This window comes from Paraphaeosphaeria sporulosa (assembly GCF_001642045.1).
Source record: "Paraphaeosphaeria sporulosa strain AP3s5-JAC2a unplaced genomic scaffold CC84scaffold_1, whole genome shotgun sequence".
NCBI classification, from domain to species: Eukaryota; Fungi; Ascomycota; class Dothideomycetes; order Pleosporales; family Didymosphaeriaceae; genus Paraphaeosphaeria; species Paraphaeosphaeria sporulosa.
In genome coordinates, this window is record NW_017253360.1 from 1,971,503 (window position 1) to 1,991,683 (window position 20,181).

The 20,181-nt window shown below is 54.8% G+C and overlaps 7 protein-coding genes across 7 annotated transcripts; 3 read left to right on the forward strand and 4 right to left on the reverse strand.

Moving 5' to 3' along the window:
- Positions 1 to 16: 16 nt before the first annotated feature.
- On the forward strand, positions 17 to 2,118 carry CC84DRAFT_1080480 (ferric reductase-like protein transmembrane component 4; the record flags this gene model as incomplete). Its single annotated transcript, XM_018173896.1, has 2 exons — positions 17 to 510; positions 591 to 2,118. 2 exons carry the CDS (start codon positions 17 to 19, stop codon positions 2,116 to 2,118), a joined length of 2,022 nt encoding a protein of 673 aa, XP_018042209.1.
- Positions 2,119 to 4,182: 2,064 nt separating this feature from the next.
- On the forward strand, positions 4,183 to 5,035 carry CC84DRAFT_1079074 (transcription initiation factor-like protein; the record flags this gene model as incomplete). Its single annotated transcript, XM_018173823.1, has 3 exons — positions 4,183 to 4,230; positions 4,286 to 4,894; positions 4,961 to 5,035. The coding sequence occupies 3 exons, from the start codon at positions 4,183 to 4,185 to the stop codon at positions 5,033 to 5,035; spliced, it is 732 nt and encodes a 243-aa protein (XP_018042210.1).
- Positions 5,036 to 6,759: 1,724 nt separating this feature from the next.
- On the reverse strand, positions 6,760 to 8,073 carry CC84DRAFT_1211479 (uncharacterized protein; the record flags this gene model as incomplete). Its single annotated transcript, XM_018182383.1, has 1 exon — positions 6,760 to 8,073. One exon carries the CDS (start codon positions 8,071 to 8,073, stop codon positions 6,760 to 6,762), a length of 1,314 nt encoding a protein of 437 aa, XP_018042211.1.
- A 480-nt stretch (positions 8,074 to 8,553) lies between these two features.
- On the forward strand, positions 8,554 to 9,864 carry CC84DRAFT_57435 (ribosome recycling factor). Its single transcript, XM_018186724.1, has 3 exons — positions 8,554 to 8,922; positions 8,975 to 9,362; positions 9,418 to 9,864. Exons 1-3 carry the CDS (start codon positions 8,825 to 8,827, stop codon positions 9,766 to 9,768), a joined length of 837 nt encoding a protein of 278 aa, XP_018042212.1. The 5' UTR covers positions 8,554 to 8,824; the 3' UTR covers positions 9,769 to 9,864.
- Positions 9,865 to 9,949: 85 nt separating this feature from the next.
- On the reverse strand, positions 9,950 to 11,729 carry CC84DRAFT_1107672 (uncharacterized protein). The gene is made up of 2 exons (XM_018175179.1): positions 11,012 to 11,729; positions 9,950 to 10,964 (listed from the first exon to the last, which is right to left on the reverse strand). Exons 1-2 carry the CDS (start codon positions 11,231 to 11,233, stop codon positions 9,960 to 9,962), a joined length of 1,227 nt encoding a protein of 408 aa, XP_018042213.1. The 5' UTR covers positions 11,234 to 11,729; the 3' UTR covers positions 9,950 to 9,959.
- Positions 11,730 to 12,439: 710 nt separating this feature from the next.
- Positions 12,440 to 19,615, reverse strand: CC84DRAFT_1159280 (uncharacterized protein). Its single transcript, XM_018177182.1, has 6 exons — positions 19,183 to 19,615; positions 18,941 to 19,060; positions 15,096 to 18,739; positions 14,713 to 14,940; positions 12,887 to 14,665; positions 12,440 to 12,835 (listed from the first exon to the last, which is right to left on the reverse strand). Exons 1-6 carry the CDS (start codon positions 19,277 to 19,279, stop codon positions 12,731 to 12,733), a joined length of 5,973 nt encoding a protein of 1,990 aa, XP_018042214.1. The 5' UTR covers positions 19,280 to 19,615; the 3' UTR covers positions 12,440 to 12,730.
- CC84DRAFT_55640 (uncharacterized protein) lies at positions 19,462 to 20,181 on the reverse strand. Its single transcript, XM_018186680.1, has one exon. The coding sequence runs from the start codon at positions 20,064 to 20,066 to the stop codon at positions 19,644 to 19,646; it is 423 nt and encodes a 140-aa protein (XP_018042215.1). The 5' UTR covers positions 20,067 to 20,181; the 3' UTR covers positions 19,462 to 19,643.

Below are 20,181 nucleotides of genomic sequence, written 5' to 3' on the forward strand. Positions count from 1 at the left end.
AGCGACATGTATGGACATGGCTTTGACCAATACTCGGAACAACCATGGACTTATCGGTTATGGAATCAACATGTACAAGCCGAATTGCGCCTTCTCCTGTCGCGCCGCTATCTCGTCATGCACCTTGAACTGCTCGACCATGATGGAGATGGAAGGGATGGATATGTCCATGGATGACATGATGATGGAGACATCCGCCGAATGCTATGCAACCGATGATGCGTTCCTGAAGACGATGGCTTACTGCATATCCCAGAAGTGCGAAGGGCTGCAGAAATGGGAGCTGGAGAAGTACTGGCAAGACAACATACCCGGTACTAGTGCGGTGCAACCAAGCCCCAAGTGGACCTACCAGGAATCGCTCGATACAATATCCAGTCCTCCAAATCAGACTGTAATAGGTGGAGACTCCTTGAACCAGACTATGCTAGTGAGCGAGGATGACTGGCTAGCGAATTGGAATGCACAGAATTCATTCGAGGAAGCTGAAGGAAAGCACGAGAAGTACAGGTAAGACTCTGCAGGTTTTTTCTTTTTCAATCGGATATAGAGCAACACTACAGCGAAGGCTTGTGCTTACCGGACCACAGTATCATTGTCATTGTCACTTGTTTTGCGCTACCGATCGCTCTCTCGTTCCTACGCTTCGTCCCATTCCCGAACACGCTCGTCACTCGGTTCAATGCCTGGATCATTGATCCTCCGCTGTGGGGTACGAAGCAGAAGCAGCCGCTAGCTGGTGGTTTGGGCCTCATGCCAACACGAGGCCAGGCATTGTTCATCGGCTATATTCTTCTCATCAACGTCGTTCTCTCGTCAGTCGGCTACCGCTCATCGCAACCAAACGCATGGAACCCAGACAGCGTACGCAATGAGATTATTACGCTGGTAGCAAACCGAGTGGGCGTCTTGAGTTTCGCGAACCTCCCACTGCTGATTCTGTATTCAAGCCGCAACAACATCCTGTTTTTGATTACCGATTGGAGCCACTCCACGTTCCTGCTATTGCACCGGTGGGTCGCAGGTATCGCGACAATTCAAGCCATCTTGCATTCCATCATCTACCTCCAACTTAGGATCGAGGCACACACCCATGCAGAAGAGAGCAAGCTGCCTTACTGGATCTGGGGAATCGTAGGAACCCTGTCCATGTCCCTCATCTTACCATCTTCTGTGCTTTACATCCGCCACAAAGCATATGAGCTTTTCCTCGCATGGCATGTTGCCCTATCCATCCTGACGATTGTTGGTTGCTACTACCACATCCTCTTCCGGTTCGCGCACCAGTGGGGATACGAGACGTGGATATGGGCGGCAATGGCCGTGTGGGGCTTCGACCGCGTCTTGAGGATGCTCCGCATGGCGAAGAACGGGTTGCGCTCTGCCGTAGTTACCAAAGTCGATGATGACTACGTCCGAGTGGATGTTGCAGGCGTTGCTGCATCAGGGCATGCATATCTCTACTTCCCAACCTTGACATGGCGTGTTTGGGAGAACCACCCCTTTTCTGTGGCATCTACCGCGACCCCCCAGTTCGTACAAAAGTCCAAGTCACTTAGGGATGAAGAGTCAGGCTCGTCCGAAAAGGACGAGATCAAAATTTCTACTGCAGCTGCTTCTAGCAACAGCTCGACTCATGGACCCGCGAAGCTAGGGCTGACGTTCTTCCTCCGCCGCCAAGGTGGGCTCACCCAGCAACTTGTCTCTCGGGCTACTCTTCCCGTGCTTGTTGAGTCTTCTTACGGCACTCATGTCGATACGTCGCACTTCCCACACCTGGTCTGCATTGTTGGAGGTATAGGCATCACTGCCGTGTTGCCGTATCTGCGCTCGCATCCGGGATCCTCCAAGTTGTACTGGGGCGTGCGGTCTGCTGGTATTTTGCATGCTGTTGATGACGAGCTCCTGAAGAATGTGGATAAAGAGGTATTTGTAGGCAGTAGAATGAACATCCGAGCGGTGCTGCAGGAAGAGGCTGCGTATGCCGGTGAAGGGGGTGTTACGGTACTAGTCTCTGGACCTGGGGGAATGGCGGATGAAGCGCGGATCGTTGTATCGGAGATCGGCAGGCAGGGGAAAGTCAACATGAGGCTTGTGGACGAAGCTTTCAGCTGGTGAAGGGGCATATGGTGGTGTGTGTCGAGCCTTTACATATGATACCAATTCCTTTCTATGCTTGACTTTCCATGTGTCCTGAGTCCCACAAATCGAACAAACCTGTGTAATTTGTGCTATTACGACGTATTGTGCCTGATTCTGGCTCGGCAATAGCTTTGCATCATGGTAGAGGTTCACCGAGTATCTAGGAGCCTGTGCTCAGTCATTGTCCTACTCTGTGCCACCTCGACGGCTAGCTCGAGCGTATACAAACTGAACGATGTACACATGTCAAGTTACCACGTGTTTTCAGTTGTGGACCAAGATCGCAGGCGTGACTTTTTGGACCCGTTGTGCACTGGCTCCTGCCTACCAGGGCATCCTGGAGCAAGGAGATTTGACAGTTTCCAAAGTTTCTGGAAGTACGGCAAGGGATTCGCGGGTCGGGAGACAGCTAGAGTCGCAAAAGGGCTACTTGTTAGGATATCCTAGATAGACGTGTTAGTACGGAATATTGGTTGGGGGCCACCAGTCCGTTGAACGAGCATCGTGTGCTCTGGAATCCGGTCACAGTGGATGCGGCTTGAGACATGCGGCTTGAGACATTACTACGGTGCTGTCATGACCAGCACATCCGCGCATGGGGACGAAAACGACTTCTCGTCACATGTGAATGGAGTCTGCGTTTGCGACGAGGCTGAAGCTGGGGCGCGATGGAGTAAGCGGCGCTACGTGACTCACGCGGCTGCGATAGTGGCGGGGGAAGAGCAAGCGCGCCCGGAAAGAGCAAACCACGGCACCGAAGTCCAGCGGCACTCACGCCCAAGACAAGGACACAATCCTGACTGCGACATGCCTTTTGTGCGCTGCCATAACACGCTCGTCCTTCTTTGTTGCGCCGTGCCGGCTCTGTTGGTCGTGTTGGCGACGGGCGCGGCAGCCTTGTCGCTGCGCGTCGCTGCCATCTGGCCGCTCGCTGCGGGCAGCGCCGGGGATGCTTGTTGGACCGGTGAGGCAGTGCGGGCTGGCGGGCTGCGCGCTGCATTCCAGTGGCAGGCTGCTCGGCCTGGCGGCGAGAGAGAGAGGGAGTGCGTGGTTCGCGATGTTGACGGCGCGATATCGCTTGGTCGCTCCGGCATCCTCGGCCTGGTGCTAGTCGCGAGGTGAGGCAATGGCGACGCGAGCAGGTAGTCCGAGCGGCGGCGACGGAGCGTCATCGCAACGGCGAAGGCCGGGCCTCGCTCTCTCACCCACGACACGACGCAGGCGCGGGCGGCGCTGTCTCTCACGCTCACGTCGCCCGCGCGCTCGCTGCGACGCGGGCCCAGTGCAGCGTCGGCGGCGCGCGTCGCAGGGGCACACGGGGTGCAGTGCAGTGCAGTGACGGCGGGCGGCGCATTGATGGGGTAGCCCCTATTCCTTCACCGCGGCCAGGGTGCAGAAGTTTCTGGCGCAAAAGCGGCGCAGAGGGGCCCGTGCGCCAGGCAGCAGTCGCAGGTATAAAGCCACCCGCTCCCCCCAACTTTAAAAACCCTTTCCGGCCTGCTCACTCCGCCGCCTCACCACCACACCGCCCGCCCCCACGCTGCTGCAAGCTGCGAATCATCCGCGATTCCATTGCGCGCACACTAATAATCTGCCTGCGATTAATCCACCGCGGTTTTTCGCGCGCTTCCGCTCTCTCCCAGGCTCCGGAGCTCTCTCGCGCCCGCGCTAGGCCAGATCCGTCCGCCAGCCTTGCCCCACGCAGCACGCAGGCGCCCTATAGACACACCAAGCGCAAGCTGGTATCGCACTCGGTGTCCTATTCCTCTCGAAGTAGATAGCTGTCCTTCCGGACACGACCGACGACTCGGCTTCACACACTCGGCACTGGGACTCATTGGGTTGAAGATCTCCTGCCATCGGTACGGACCTCCCCCGCCTCCCAAGCCCCGCGCTCAGGCGAAGACCGTCCTCGCGAACGCGATCCGTCCCAGCCCGACCGACTGTGCCTGTCGTCGCGTCTGTACATAGTTCTGACCTGTGCAGTCAAGCCAAGTCACTCGAGTATCCCACTCGGACGAATCAATAATTGAACTCATCATGGATTCTCTTGTCGCCCACCCGTCGAACCCTCAACAGGCCAAGGCGGTAAGCATATGTGTGATGTCTTTGCGAATCAACATTAGTTCTAACAACACCTCAGTTCACCGCGCCGGGAAGCTTGTCCTACCCCAACAGCGCTGCTGAGCTGACCCCTCCGTCCTCGGAGAAGAACGCCATGGGTGATGCAAAGGTCAACGGCGTTGCCACTCCCGCAGACACCCCCGATGCCAACGCGAACGCGTCAGGTATCGTGCCAACCCTGCAGAACATCGTCGCTACCGTGAACCTGTCTGCCCGCCTGGACCTCAAGACCATTGCCCTGCACGCGCGGAACGCGGAGTACAATCCCAAGCGTTTCGCTGCCGTCATCATGCGTATCCGTGAGCCCAAGACTACGGCTCTGGTGTTCGCGTCCGGCAAGATGGTCGTGACCGGTGCCAAGAGCGAGGACGACAGCAAGCTTGCTTCTCGCAAGTACGCGCGTATCATCCAGAAGCTCGGCTTCAACGCCAAGTTCAGTGACTTCAAGATCCAGAACATTGTCGGCTCTTGCGACATCAAGTTCCCGATCCGTCTCGAGGGTCTCGCTAGCCACCATCACACTTTCTCCTCCTATGAGCCTGAGCTCTTCCCTGGTCTCATCTACCGTATGATGAAGCCTAAGATTGTGCTTCTAATCTTCGTCTCCGGCAAGATCGTGCTCACAGGAGTAAGTAGTGTCTGTTCCTTACAGACGCGCGCTTGTATCAGTATTGCTAACATACCGTGTTTCTAGGCCAAGGTTCGCGAGGAAATTTACCAGGCGTTCGAGCTCATCTACCCCGTTCTCGCGGACTTCCGCAAGTCCTAGGCCATGCCACAGGCCTTGCTCTCTTCATCTGTTTTATCTGCGGCATTGCATGGTGTTCCGGACATGTTTCGGTCGGGTGGTCTCATTTTCACGGTTTCCAAAACGTTTTCCTTCACACACACACATTAGACATCTCTCCGGGTAATCCCGACAACCATGGGAGTCGGTAGTGGCGGTAGTGATTTTTCTTCTATCTTCTCTCAACATGGGTACGATACGGCGGGGTGGCGGTGCTGAAACACGAGATTGACATCGGGGATCGGAGTCGTAGATGATTGTTTGCTTGCTTCGAATGCTTGCGCGTGCGGACGGACAGTACATGTCCGCACAGGAGGGGCTCGTTTGGGGCGGCCTTTGAGATGCCCGAGCTCCCCAGTGAATGGATGGTGGTGTCTTGCGCTCTATTGTGGGTATCCTTTGGCGGGTCTGTTTGGAGATCTTAGCCGATAAGGATTATACTTTGGTAGCAATTTCACCACGATATATTCAACATGATCGTGCCGTCAATTTATGTGATGAATGTTGTTGCTGTGACTGACTCTGGTCCGCGCCGAGGCGAGAGCAGGAATTCTGATCCTGGAGCCGCTTGCAAAATGTTGGTGACATGCTGTAGGGAAGGATGAAGTGTGACATCCATTGCTTTCTTTAAGCTGCCGACGTTGGAGGCCTGTTCGGGGACCGAGGCAGCCTGGGGTGTCGGTGTTGGATTCTGGAGCGTGGCGTTAGGTGGGTACTAGACTCGATGTGATGAGGGAATACTAAACTGGATGTGCATCCGTCAGACTTTATGACCCGAGGAGGATCACGTCGGAGTGCAGGTACGTTGAGGGCGCCGCGAGGGTGGTGTGTGCTTGCGTCTAGGCGACGGTACGGGCGTTCAACGGCAGCGGGCGGCGTGTGATGAATGTGTGTGTGTGTGCCTGCGCGCGTGAGTGAGTGTTGTGGGGTGGAGCCCCTTGGGGGAGGCGCGTTATTTGACGTGTGCCGTCGTGGTCACATACCACCAAGCGCGTCATGTGACGCCTCCGGAGCTGCGGGCCCGCGATAATACCGTCACTATCAGATTATTGCCATATAACCGCATGCAATCAAATATGTAAACAAGCCATGGGGCCGGCCCGTTGAGCATATGCATGCTGCATTGCATACACGCGCCTACATGATCATGTTCGCGCTGTTCGTTTATTATTATATTACTACTTATACGGCGTTATGAGTACAGTGATGGCTGTCTGGACAGCAAGGTAAGGTGTGGGTATCATAGAATATTAATGTGTTGTACAGCACAGTAGCGCACAGCAAGCTAGAGACCCGCTTCGATTCGTAGCTTGTGCTTCTCCTTACTGTCACGACGTCAAACAAACGTCTTTGATATGCCTTTGCCTGTGCCTGTGCCGCGTCTCGTCAAGTCGGTATAGGCAGCGAAACTTCGTCCGGAAGTGGAGGGCGCGCAAGCGATGAGTACGCACGACAACCCAGGACCAGGTAGATCACGCAGGCGAATACTGCTATATCTTCTGGCTTCTGATACGTAATAGTCAAAGGCGGTAGGAATGATGGCCAATAGGGCACGGAGCGATACCCCGGGGTATTGTGGAGCATAGGCTGGTTGGCGAAGGATAAGACGTGTTGATGTGAGACAGTCCAACTTGGGTCATCCTAACCACGACGACAATGCAAACATTACGCAAGTAGGCGAATACGACGATGAAATCCAATAGGTCTCATCCGTCTTCGTGGCGATACTGGTATGGCAGATCGCCTACACCTGGGCGGAGGTTGAGACGCACAACAACAGAGCCGGCTGAACGTAGCGAAGAAGTCGACGAGTTTGGCAACAAGGTCGACGGGCTCCTCTGCATCGTGCTTCGTCGCACGGAGCCTTCGCCCGAGACTGCTGATCGAATAGATGGCGTCCTTGGCTGGACGAAGCCTTCACCGCTCGCAGTCCTGATCATGGAAGGCGCCGTCTGTACTGTCTGCGGGGAGCTAGGGCTCGGGTGCTCCTCAGAGGAAAACTCGGAACGGTTGTCAGCCATGGGTGTTCTATATGGCAGACCGGTACGCGAGGAATCATGAGAGGATGTATACGAGGAGACAGTGGGAGCAAGACTGCGTGTCTCGATATCAGAAGAGGCGGCGCGTGCTTCGTCAATAACCACAGGGTCGAGCTCTGTCATTCCGTTGAGGATCTCGGTGAACACAGCCATGATGTCTCTGAACTCATGCTCTGTGAGGCACTTTGTGGAGAAGCGTGCGTACTCGTAGAGAGAAAGGAACTTGGGCCCGAGAGTGGGCGGGTTCAGCAGACCGAACGAGGATAGCCGTGCCAGGTAGTCGCGCAGGCCCATAGTGCGCGGCCGCTGTAGGAGAGCGACAATCTGCGCGTCCGGGAGCATAGGTGTGTCTTGAATGCGAAGCGCACGATCCTCCAGTGCCGGATCAGGTGGCGCCAGTGAGACAGCTTTGGCTTCGATCAGGTTGGGCAGCTCGTTAACGACGTTACTATACTGCAGGTTGGGCAGATCCGGGCTCGCGGGAGACGCCCACCCAGGATGCGAGACACGGCCCCACGGCGGCGACTCTGGGTTTACAGGTATGACGGTAGCCGGAAAGGCATGCCTCTTCTTGTGGGTGTGATGGGCCCTCGTGGGTCCTTGTCCGTCATCGTCGCCCGCTTCGCCCCGCGCATCCCGAGGCATGCTGTCCCATGCGACCACTGCGCTCCTCCGCAACTTCTTGACAATCATCCTACGCACCAGCTTGCCCACCTCGCCATCCTCGATTGGAACGTACGGCTTCGGGATTGCCTGCAGCACGCTCCTGTTCGTGTACAGCCGCGTGCTGTAGACAAGAAGTATGATCAAGACAGTGAGCACGTAGACGCCGCCAATGACAAAGATTTTCTGCAGTTCGTCGGATCGGAACGACTGGTACACGGTTTCCGCAGGGGTGACGGCGAGGAGGACCAGGAGGATGCCAAAGATGACCGTGTACGTGGTCGAGTACCAGATGCGGAAGAGGGTCGGAATGCGCATGATGGATATCGGGCGGTAGGATGCGTATTATGTATTACATGGTTCAGGAATGCGACAGTGTTTCGGCGCCGAGGGGCATCATTGGGGGGATGTTTGGGTCTGTGAGGGTTGCTTGGACTTGCCAAGCCAACCCCAGACTTGCGGCAGGCCACATGCGCATCCCTGGTGTGCTGCGTCACCGGCCTCAATTGGCGGAACACTCGAAGCATCGCATGTCAACATTTGAACAGCAAGGCGGTGTACACTTCTGTCGGCGAATGGGAAAGCAGTGGTTGTTCTTGAGAAAGCTATTAGAGCTCTTGTAAGGCCTAGTGAGATAGACTGAATACTTTAAGAGCATAGAACACGAGTGCACTTGGGATGCTGGACCTGTCAAGGCCACCGGCGTGCCCAAGTTCTGCAGAGAAACACTGTAGAGGAAGGCCTCTGTTTTTGCGCAGAGCACCCGGCCGGCGACGTTTTATCGACATGGCCGCCTACGCTATGCTCAGTCCTCGCAATGTGTTAGCTCCTCGCGACTCTATCCGTACATCGCTCCAGCCAGCGCGTATTACAGCGCTGCGGAAACATCAAACACCTCCGTTATCCCAGTTCGCAAGACGTTCGACGAGCTACTCGTCAAGATGCCGAAGGAACACGAAGTGATCGCCCAGTCGATCCGAATTGAAGTCGGACCACCGAAACGGCCCGTGCATCGCAGCTCGCAAATCGTCACAGTTGTCGGACCCGACTTCGCCCCTGCAAACAAGCCATGGCGCACACGTTACTACCGCGCGCAGCAGTGCGCTTGAGCTCCCAATCCTCACTCCTCGCAGCCACATGCGCCACTGTCACGCCATGTCGACAACTGTGCGCTTCCTGTCCCAAATCGCAACCCGTTGTACCTACTCACACGACCCAGCTTCCCGCGCACCCCGAAAACGCAAGGCCCCGCGCGAACCTTCACCTGTAGCCCAATTGTGCAGAAGAAAGCTGGCAAGACCAACAAAGCCAATGCCCGAACCGACTCAACCCCCGTCTCAAAAGCGGGAACGTCCACTGCGACAGATGAAGCCTACGACCTTTCCATCCTCGAGTCAGAGATCCTCAGAGCCATGGAGCAGCTCACGCACAAGCTCTCTCAACTGCGCAGCGGCGGCCGGCTGAACCCCGAGGTGGTAGAGAGCCTCAAGGTGCAGCTGGGAAGCGCGGGCAAGGACGGCGACGGGAAGGAGACAGTGCGGTTGGGCGACATCGCGCAGGTCGTGCCCAGGGGAAGAACGCTGAATGTCCTCTGTGGAGAGGCTGAGGTGCGTTGGTTTTCGCGTGCAGGCGTTTGTGAGGGGAACTGATAACCTGTTGCAGCATATCAAACCGGTATCGACAGCAATTGCAGCGTCGCCGCACTCGCTCACACCACTCACGCCCGAAGCATCGACCCCCTTGACCATACAAGTTCCTCTCCCCCCTCCCACAGGCGAAACTCGTCGCGCGGCTATTCAGTCGGCATCAGCAGCTGCTGAGTTGGCGGATAAGTGGATTGCAAAGGCGCGCCAGAATCACAACCAGAAGTTGAGGAAGTACCAGCTCGACAAGACTGTCCTGCCAGACGATCTGCAGAAGGCGGGGAAGAGGATGGAAGAGGTGGTCAAGAAGGGCCATTCTGAAGTGAAGAGGATTGTAGATGGCGCGAAGAAGGTGCTTGAGGCACAATAGATGTCTTGGGCAGGGCTTTCGCGTCTGAAGAGCGTGTAGGATCATATGTGATGGGCGTGTTTGGAGCGCCGGCGAGTGTAGAGAGAAAACTACGAAAGTGTTGTATATTGGGTATCTATCAAGAAGAAGAAATCAATGAAACATACGAGTGCAGTCACATTCAATCGGCCCGCCGACGTCTGGTTCCGCTTCTACTTCATCTCATGTCCCTTTTGCGTGAACGCTGGACGCCCTGTACATAGAGCAGACGCAACGATAGGGGCATCATGCCTGGGGCCACCAACCGCAGCAGCCTCTGGTGTTCTCAACAGTCCTTCCTCGCTATGCCAGCTGTCGTGGCTTGGTTTGCGCAACTCCAATGTTACTGTTGTTTCTCGCTGCACATGGATCTTCGGTATGATTTGTTTCTGCTCATGCGATTTGAAAGGATTGAATGATTTTGACCATTTTGGTGCACGGTTTGACTTTTCCATGGTGGTTCGAGGTTCTGGTCCTGGTATTGGTGCGCACTCTATGAGCGCGGGGTCGCCACGCATCGAAGAGAAGGAGAGCTTTCTCGTATCATGGCCGTGGTGTGGACCGGTGTGGACCGTACCGCCGCCTGCTGAGCTTAACTTGCGCGCGATGATGTCGTCGAGTACGGACTTAAAGTCGTCTAGGAATATGGTATCAGAAGCACACTTGAAGACCAACGCAAACCGCCAGTATGGATTGATCCCAGATGCAGTCGTAATGTGCGCGGCATTGACTGCGACATCTGTGAGAAGAAATGCAATGGAAATGAACATGCATGCTAGCATGACTCCGAATCTTGAGTTGATCTTCACCAACGCCCAGATACTGTACCCATATGATTCTTTGATAGAGCTGATAAGCTTCCAGGTCGTGAATATCCACCATGGGTCGCGCAGGAGAGCTTCATAGGGTCGCATGCGCACGTTAACATCGGATCCAAGACCGTTGAAATACTCGAAGTTGGACCAGGCTTCCGCAATCCAGAAGGGCTGGACGGCAAGAAGAGAGAAGATGAAGAGCCGGGACCCCCAGAGGGGGAGGAAGGGGCGAATTTTCAGCCAGGAGACGACATTATGGATTTGATAGGAGATGAAAAGAAGCGCGGCGGTCGAGGAAAGGTACCAACCATAGTTAGGATCTTTGACGAAGATGAAAGTACCGTGCCATAGAGCGAGGACGAGCTGAGCCTTTTAGCAGGGTGCCTTGAATACAGACATTGGAGGCATACCTCGAACAGAATGAGCTTATGTAGCAGAATACCAGATCGATAGTTGCAGAAGACGATGAGGATGAGGATTATCAACGACCCAACATTATAACCTTGAGCCCATGCCTCAAGGAATCCTCCCTCTGTGGACAGGCTATCGCGAGTTGGTGGTTCCGTCCGTGTCGAAGGAATCGGTGTCCTCTTCTCCAGCAGTGTATAGTCAACGGCCAGTAAAGGCGCCATGATCTCGCATTCTCGTGCAAAGGTGGGCCGCAGAATCAGAATTGAGGGAATGCTAAGCGGGCATAGACTTCTAGTGTTATAAGTGTAACATCCGCGCAGCGAACAGGTTCTCGTATGGTTGACCAAGGCCTCCTACTATGACATCCAAGCGCAAAAGGGTCGGATACAACGCGGCAGTCCTCCACGCTTTTTGAAGGACAGTTAAATTGACAGCAAGGCGTTGGCGTGCCCTTTACATTGGTTGCTACTAAGCCGCAAGCCAGTTGAGCTGAGCCAACAGGCGGGCAGACCGCCCTGGTATTAGAAGCACGGCAGTCCATTACGGTTAAGATTGCCCGACCGTAGCGCTGATCCTCTAGTCATCTAGCGATCTCCTACATTTCTTGCACGCTCTGTGGAGGACTCAAGCCACACACGTGCGTCATAGAACACTCAGCATTACTGCCGCTTTCATGGGTCAAGCAAAATGCTGCTCCCCGGAGAAGGCAGTGATGATCCCGACTGAACGTCTCCATGGTGTTAGCTTGACCACGATTCGTGAGCGCAGGCTTACCTGGTGGAAGATCGACATCGGCCTTGCGCCACTTTGCTGGCAAGGCTGAGATATTTGGCGTCAAAGAACGGGCCGCCTGATGCGCTCACGGTGTAACCTTCTGCTTACCTTTCCTCCCACGAGAGCGGTGTAATCGAATCTCTCATCGTCGGTCAGGCTTTCGGCTGAATGGTGCCCTCTCTGCATCCGTATGGATAGTGCAATTCACGACACTGAGACGTCGGAGCAACTGTACGCTGCCATGGGGGCGGCGACTGCTTGATTACGCAGCTCTAATTGATCGGAATTATTGAAGATGCCGGAAAATGGTTAGTGATGGGGTTTCACGTTTCTAGTCATGAGAGAACTGTGAGAAAAGGAAGGCGTAGTCGGTGGCGGGAACGTACTCGGAAACCCCGCAATCTGGTAGTGCGGACGCAACCCGTCCCAACTTCATTGTCAGTTCACCGCACTGTCCTCATGTCCGATATGGTACGCGTGCCTTTTCAATGCCGAGTACGCTAGTCTAGAAACTAGAATGAAGCTTGTCCCAAGAGGTAACAAGATGTGCTCACGCACACCTCTTCTGTTTGGAAGACACTGCGCGGCTTACCGCGATATTGCAGCATTCAAGCCTCACGCACAGAAAGAGTGCGAAGATCGAAATTGCTAGGAGAATGTTGCATCCATAATTAAACTTGTTATCGTATGAGGACTATTCTATAATACAATCGCTCGAAGCAAAACCAGTCCCTTTTCCACATGGCATGCGAAACACAGCATTGCTGTCTTCTCGCTTGTCCTACAATCAGGACAACCAGGCTGAATGCAGATGCAAAAACAAATCACAAAAGTCATCACCTCTCGCCCTCAAATGCACGGGCTAGCGAGCGCACGCTTTATATCCTTCTTTTAACCTCCACTACAAATTCGCCTGTACACCACAACGTAAAATGATCTCTGTCCTAAGCGACCACATTGCGGTAGTAGCTCGTAGAAAGGTCAACTGAATGGCGAAGCCATAGGTCCTCGGTAAGCGGAAGCCGCAGCACGCTGGCGCGATCTGTGAGCTGCATCATCGTTAATTCTGGTCCGTACATTGAACTTCGCATCTCGCCTACCTTGTTCTTGGCCATCAAATTGGCGACCGTGCCCGCGATTTCGCTCAGCGCGACACGCTCCTCTAGACTCACGCCGTCCCATCGATCGGCCGCCACCTTCTCTAGGCTACGCTGTAGCTTCCTAAGTAGGCTATGGATATCATGATTTAGCTTGTCATCGGGGCGGTAGGGGTTGCGCTGCTCCGTGAGGTCGAGTAGGTGGATGTAATCGAAGTAGATCTGACCACCCTGGACCCAGCCCGTGATTGTCTCCGTTGTCTGCACATCCTCAAAGCCGCCCAGGAGCTCCCGCAGTGGGTCGAGATGGCGTGAGATGATGGCATCTGGACCGACACTACGGCAAAGCACTTCGTGCGCTTCTCGAAGCTCATTGGCTTTGATGAGGTGCGCGGCTTGATGGAGTGAATCGCCAATGCACTTGGCTTGCAAAGCGGAAGCTGCATACATCCATTGTTGCGGGATGCTCAACTTCAACAAAGCTTGATAGGTCGAATCGGATTGTCCAATCTCGTACGTGTTGGAGAATTGGTTGAGAAGCGAGCGGATGTGGTGTGAACGCATGGCAGGATTGGAGAGATGTGTGTACACCCACGCAGCGGTGGTCCAGTGCTTGGGCGTATGCAATGATGCGGCATAAGTGAGCGTGAGCTTGTCGCCGAGCTCGACAAGTGGATCTTCTGCTTGCTCGATTACGTTTGTAGAATTCACCGAGGAAAGCAGATCAGTCGGCCCTCGGCTGTCAGGGTCACGGAAGGTAGGCATTCCAACAATGCGATCGTCCTCTTCGGATGGATCGGTTCTACGAGAGTAGAACAATTGGAAAAGCTGGAACGCGAAGCGCGCGTTGAGTGGATGACCTGACACGTTCTCCGGCGCCAGAACGTCTTCGAGATTTGTGGGAACAAGCATTTTCGACGAGGCGTAAAGCTTGAGTATGCCCCAAAGGATGTCCTCTCGCTGTGTTTCCTGGGAATCGGTCCAACCCATATTGACGCCCTGCTCAATGAACCAGGGGACTGGCTTGACATCTTCGATGCCATTGCTCAAGGCGTCCGCGAATTGAGCCACAGCCATTTCAATGGGCTCATCGTTCGTTGCTTGATACCAGAGGCGAAGCCCAAAGGCGCGTCGCCAGTCCAGGTTGAAGCGGCTAGCGATTTTGAAGGTGGATACTTTGTTCTCTCTTCCCACGCCCGTGTTGCCTTCTGCTTCCGCGCAATTGCCTTGAATAAGCTCATACAGAGCTCGTACTGGTTCGTCCATCTCAGCGAGCTCATCCATCTTTCTCCACTCGTCGACTTGGGCGCTCATGTCTTGACGCACCGCAGCGTCTCCGCCGAGTTGAGACACGATGGTGGCGAGACGCAGATCTGACGCGTGGAACAGCGTAGTGACAGCATCCGCGATGGAATGGCAGCTGAGGTAGGCCAACGCCTTCTCCTCGTGCGTTGCGGCCTCTTTGGCATGGTTCTGCGCATCTTCAAAGACAAGAGACTGCCAAAAGCGGGACAAGCGCTCCTTGCGATCCTGAGCTAGCCATTGCTCCTGTTCATCTTGGGGTACGCTTGATGGGACTTGGCTGCCCCCATCAAAAAGCAATGAGAGCAGCTGCCACGCCTTGTGTTCTTGAACCCCGGCCGTAGTGCTAAGTGGAACAGCATCGGCCAATTCAGAAAACTCTAACGGCGTAGGCTCGGTCCGTAACTTCGCTTGAGGTACCTCGTCCGAATAGGAGATCCTAGTGTATTCTTGTTGGACAGCTATTGTGGGCGGGGCGGCCTGTAGCGTGTTAGTATAAATGATTGCCAAGTCGTGCACCAGCTTACATCAGCAAACGTAGGCAGTTGCTTGAAGCGAACGTCTTTCTGAGCTCCAGCGATCGGGGCCCGAATGCAATCGTAGCTGTCTTCGCTCGTGGTATCTGAGCCTTTGCCTGTGTATACTAGGATTCCGGTTTCGCTGAAATGAGGCTTGCCGCAGCTGTGGAATTCCTTGTCCGCATCGGTCAATTGGTCGAGGTCATTCGCTGTCTTTGGTCGCTTCGCATAAGGATACTAGACATAAGTTTCAGCAAATTGATTCATATTCACTTGCAATTACATACAGGACGGACCGAGGTCCCGGGCATCAATCTTGTAAGGAAACCTGCTATGGAACCCGCATGATTTGCACCCGTTCAAGACATATGATGGGAAAGGGGAAATCAAACCTGAATGCCGCGTTCAACTCGCTTCGAAGAGGAAACCTGTTGTGCGCTAGTCTTCCCAAAAAGAGAATCCATGAGCTCCATGCGGCTCATTGTAGCTTTCGTGTTCCGCACGCCAAGCGATTGTGCGAGACTGGCTGTGTTGTTGCCACGCTCGCGTAGTGCGTTACCTTGGCTCTCCCGAAGAGCCCGTCGATCCTGCTTCCGAGGGCTGATGGTGCGCTGCAGGGCATTGGCCCAATCATCGTCAAAAACTGCTGGTCCTTTCGAAGGGGTATCTGAGCTAGGCCGGAATAGATGGCTTGCTTTTAAGATCGACTTCGGTTTGACAGAATCCTTGAAGGGATCGGCTTGTCTGGCAATGTCTTGCTCCGTGGTACGAATCGGCCCAGATACAGAATCAGCCATGTCCTGATCTTCGACCGACTCAGATTCGCTTCCTTCCAGATACTCGTTCTGACCATCAAGCGAACCCACGGAGCGATCCCCTAAAAAAGACTCGCCAGTCTCTTCCATTTCCTCATCATCCTCAACTTCGTATGCCGCGTCGTCATCGAATTGTCCCGGGACGTTGGTGCGCTTAAGCAGACCTCGTTTGAAGTCGAAAGTGTCATCAGGGCTGGACTGAGTTGCGCTAGGAACAGAGTCTTGCGGTGTACTAGTCATCTGACTGCTTCCGAAACGAGCAGGTGTTTCCGGCACCGGGCTAAGCTCGCTGGACTCCAGGTCTTCCGGCTGGTCGTATTCGAAGCCGTAAGAAGAGAAGTGAGGAACACCAAAGACCCACTCACCAGTTTCGTTGTCGTAATTCTCGAAAGTAGTACCAGTGACTCGCTTCAAACGTTCGATATGCTTTGTGGGTTGCTTGCCTGACCCCCGATTGGTACCACGAGGCCATGAATTACCCATCGTGATGCGTGAAGGTTGGTTCAATCCTGACCCAAGAGGCGGTTTGGCAACGGTGCAAGTATCGCCGTAGACAGTAGCGTTGCGATGGTTGAGCGAGATGATATCACCGAACAACTTGTCGAGCGGGGTGCTCGATAAATCGACAGGTTTGCCATAGTGAAACTCAATCTTGCCGACCTTGTCGCGACCAACCACAAAGTTGGAGACGCTCTTGAGGTCGGACGGGCTCATCTTCTTTAAAGCGTCTATGCTGGGTTCAGACCAGTAACCACCGGGGGTAGGATCAATCGTTTGACCATTTTGTATGTTAAGCGATGCGGAAGTGCGAGGCTGCAAGGTTCGGTTCTCAGGAACAGGGGTCAGGTCGACACCGTTAACTTGCTCCATCTCGGGACTCTTGCCTTTGCGACCGCTGCTGCTCGTGCCATTGACAGTTGCAGGTGGAGACGTTGACTCAACCTCATCGCGTACAACCAAAGCATTGCCTGGTGAGCTGGGTTCCCCGTTAGTAGCAGAGCCGTTTGGTACAATCTCAGGGCTAGCCGCGACGAAGCTCACGCGCTTAGGGGTGGACTCTTCGAATAACAAAGGTCGCTGATTGATGTTCCGGTTGAGATTCAACTTCTTCAGGCTACCAGTGCCATAGGGGCGTCCAGTCATAGAGAAGGCACCCGGAGCGAGGACGCTAGTGTCAGCTGTATAAGTGTTACGCAGATTGCTCGACGACAAGCTTTTGCCCAAGTGACGAGAAAGACTGCCGGTGCTGAACATGCTGCCACCAAGCGGGCTGGACTGCGTGCTGCTTGGAGTTCCATAGGTCGAGTACGTGAATCCATATCCTCCGTTGCGCTTTCCTTGGGGCGTGAGGAGGCGAGTGGATTGAGAAGGATTCAACTTGTGTTGCGGAAGGATTGCGCTCCGCTTGTTCTTCTGGCTGCTCGACAGAGGCGTAGCAAGCGGGCCGGGGCTATGCAGAGGCGTGGACAGACCGGCGAAGAGGGGATCATTTCCGTAAGGGTTGGTCGTCATCGAAGTGTTGAGCAGGGAATTGGCAGACGCACCAAACAAGCTATTGTTCATAGGCTGTTGGTTGGACTGCTGCTGAGACTGATTGCCACCGAGCAGTGAGCCTCCGAGGGGAGCTGAATTGTTGTTGCTTTGACCGAGGCCAGAGAACAAGCCGCCACCGCTGTTCGTATTGGCGTTTGTAGATCCGCCGAAGAGACCTCCGGTTTTCTGCTGGTTGTTTGCACCGCCAAATAGGGAGTTGCCGGTATTCTGTTGGATACTTTGGCTTCCCATACCACCAAAAAGACCCCCAGTGTTGGATGTGCTGGTAGTGGAGTTTCCGAAAAGTCCTCCCGATGGCTGGCTGGGAGCACCCCCAAAGAGTCCACCCCCAGTCTTATTCTGACCAAACGCTCCACCACTCTGCGCCTGGTTCTGCTGTTGCCCTCCGAACAAACCGCCACCACCAGTAGTCGTTGTGGAGCTACCAAAGAGACTGGGTTTCTGCTGATTTTGCTGATTCTGTCCCAGGGCTCCCCCAAAAAGACCACCAGTTGACTGGTTTTGGGTCTGCTGGTTTTGGCCAAAGAGACCGCCAGTATTCGTGGCGGTGGTGTTGCTACCGCCGAACAGGCCACCGCCAGTATTCGTGGACGTTTGCGCGCCAGCACCGAATGCAGGTGTAGTAGATGCCTGATTCTGCTGGCCGAACAACCCGCCGCCAGTGTTTGTGGTACTGCCCCCAAAGGGGTTGCTGTTGGTGGTCGACGTGTTGGTGCCAAAGCCGCCTCCGAAAGCAGGCTTGTTCTGGGCAGCGCTATTCTGACCAAAGAGGCCACCACCGGTGGTTCCAGTTGAAGCACCAAAAGCGTTGCTCGTGTTCGCAGAGCCGAAAGGATTGCTTGCCGTGTTCGTGTTCGTGGTGCTGCCGAATAGCCCACCGGATGTGGCAGGCTGTGTGGCTGTGCTCGAACCAAAGAGACCGCCAGCAGGCTTGTTCTGACCAAAGAGACCTCCACCGCTGGTGGTGGTGTTATTGCTACCAAACGCAGAGTTCGTATTTGAACCGAATGGTGTGCCGGTGGTAGTGTTCTGGCTGCCAAAAAGTCCACCGCCTGTGTTAGTATTGGTTGCTCCGAACGAGGTGTTGGTGGTGTTGTTCGATCCAAAGCCTCCAAATCCAGTGCTCTGTCCGAATGCGCCTGCCTGACCGTTTTGATTGCCATAGCGACGTCCTTGAGCGTAGTCCACTACACGAAGCTCTTCTAGCGAGTAGTTCGAGTACGGTTGTTGAAAGGTAATCGTCTGGTATTGAGCCGAACTGTTTGCTGCTCCAGGGTCCTTCTCGGTGAAGGGCTGGAAAGGCGGGCCCGCGGTGCCATTGTTCGCGTTGCTGGTTGCACCAAAGCCCCCAGATGTTGACGCGCCAAAACCGCCAGTGGTATTGTTCGCACCAAATCCTCCGGAAGTGTTACCTCCGCCGAATAGACCACCTGTTGTGCCAGTGGTAGTATTGTTGGAGCCGAAACCTGTGGACTTGTTCTGACCGAAAATACCTCCGCCGGTATTTCCTCCGCCGAAAGCTGGGGTGGTGCTGCTCGTTGAGCCGAAGCCTCCCCCGAACGTGGTGTTTGACGTGGAGCCACCGCCAAACAATCCTCCACCAGTTGTAGAGCTACCGAATGGCTTCGAGCCAAAGCTGGTGGTGTTGTTGTTGGAACCGAATCCGCCTATATTGTCAAGTTAGAAGCGTCTTTAGGTGCGTACGATAGTACGCCCGAACTGAAAGCAATAACGAATGTTCAGGCGCGTTGGAAGAAGCCTGCGAAAAAGGTGCGCAAAACAAAATTGTCGAGCGCGTCGCGCAGATCCACGAAGACGAACAAAGCCTGAACGATGACACGAATGCGACGCGCAAAACTTCGACGTACCTCCGCCTCCGAATGGAGAACTTGTGCTGGCGTTGTTGCTGCTGCCGAACAAGCCGCCTCCTGTGTTGTTGTTCGAACCGCCGAAGATGCTCCCGCCGGTGTTCGTGTTGGAGCCGAAGCCTGAAGACGCGGAGAGCAAGTTAGACACATTCGAGCTGGCGCGGCGCTCGTCGGTCGGTGCGCGGTATTGACCGTCTCGCGAAGGCGTGTAGAGCCTGGTGACAAGAGAAAAGTGTGCTTACCTCCACTGGTGTTATTGTTAGACCCGAATCCGCCGAACGTCGACTGGGTGTTGCTGTTGGAGCCGAAGCCCCCAAATCCACCCGACCCAAACGACATGGTGGGCTGCCGGGACGAGGCGCGCGTTTACGTGTTCAAGCCGTACAATTTGCGGGCGCGGCGTGTGTGGGTGGCGGGGTCGTGGTTGCGCGCGGGCGTGGAGATGAGGTGAGGGCAAGAATGCGTGTGGTGCCGTATAGCTGGCAGAAAAAACGCCAAGCCGAGCTCGAGCAATCGCCGCGAGGTTTGCGCGCGGATTAGACGAAGGAGTGGAGACGCTCAGAGCGCAAGCAGATTAAATAGAGAAGGGGCCGTCATGGAAGAGCGACGGTGGAAAATGCGGCAGAGAGATCGGGGTGAGGGACGTCGCTGCTCTTCTGGGGGTTGGGCTTCGCGCTAAGCCCGTCAGGGCACCTGCCACGGGTCACGTGGCGCGAGCGCGCCGGCAAGACTTGCTGCAATAAACTTGGGTGACAAAGCGCAGAAGTCTTTGGCAAATAGCAGTCAAGCTTGCTGGCTTTGTGGTGGGCTGAGTCTCACAGCAGGCTACACTGGGACAGTTCTCCAGTTGCCACCTAGTGCTACCTGTTGCTGCCTGCGAGACTGAGGCAGACTGCGGCAGCTCAGCCCAGCGGAGGGGCCATGCTGAAACACTTCTTGTGGTCCAATGACTGGTCTGGCCTTGCCAAATCGTCAAAAGCTCCTCTGCAGAGCTGTAACTTGGAAAGGACGCTTTGGGCCGCCGAACAGTGACGTCCAGCGTGGGCTGTGCTGAACAGCCTCTTGCGTCAAGGTGAACACCGTAGATGCAGTAACAGCTAAAAGACATGAAGATGTATAGTAGCATAAGTTACCCTAGTCTCTACTACTACTTTCTCTACTCTCAAAGGTATGAGCTTAGCTTCGGTCTTTGGGGTGTCGTGAGAGACAACGACTGTGTTAGCGCGCGCGCAGCAAACCGC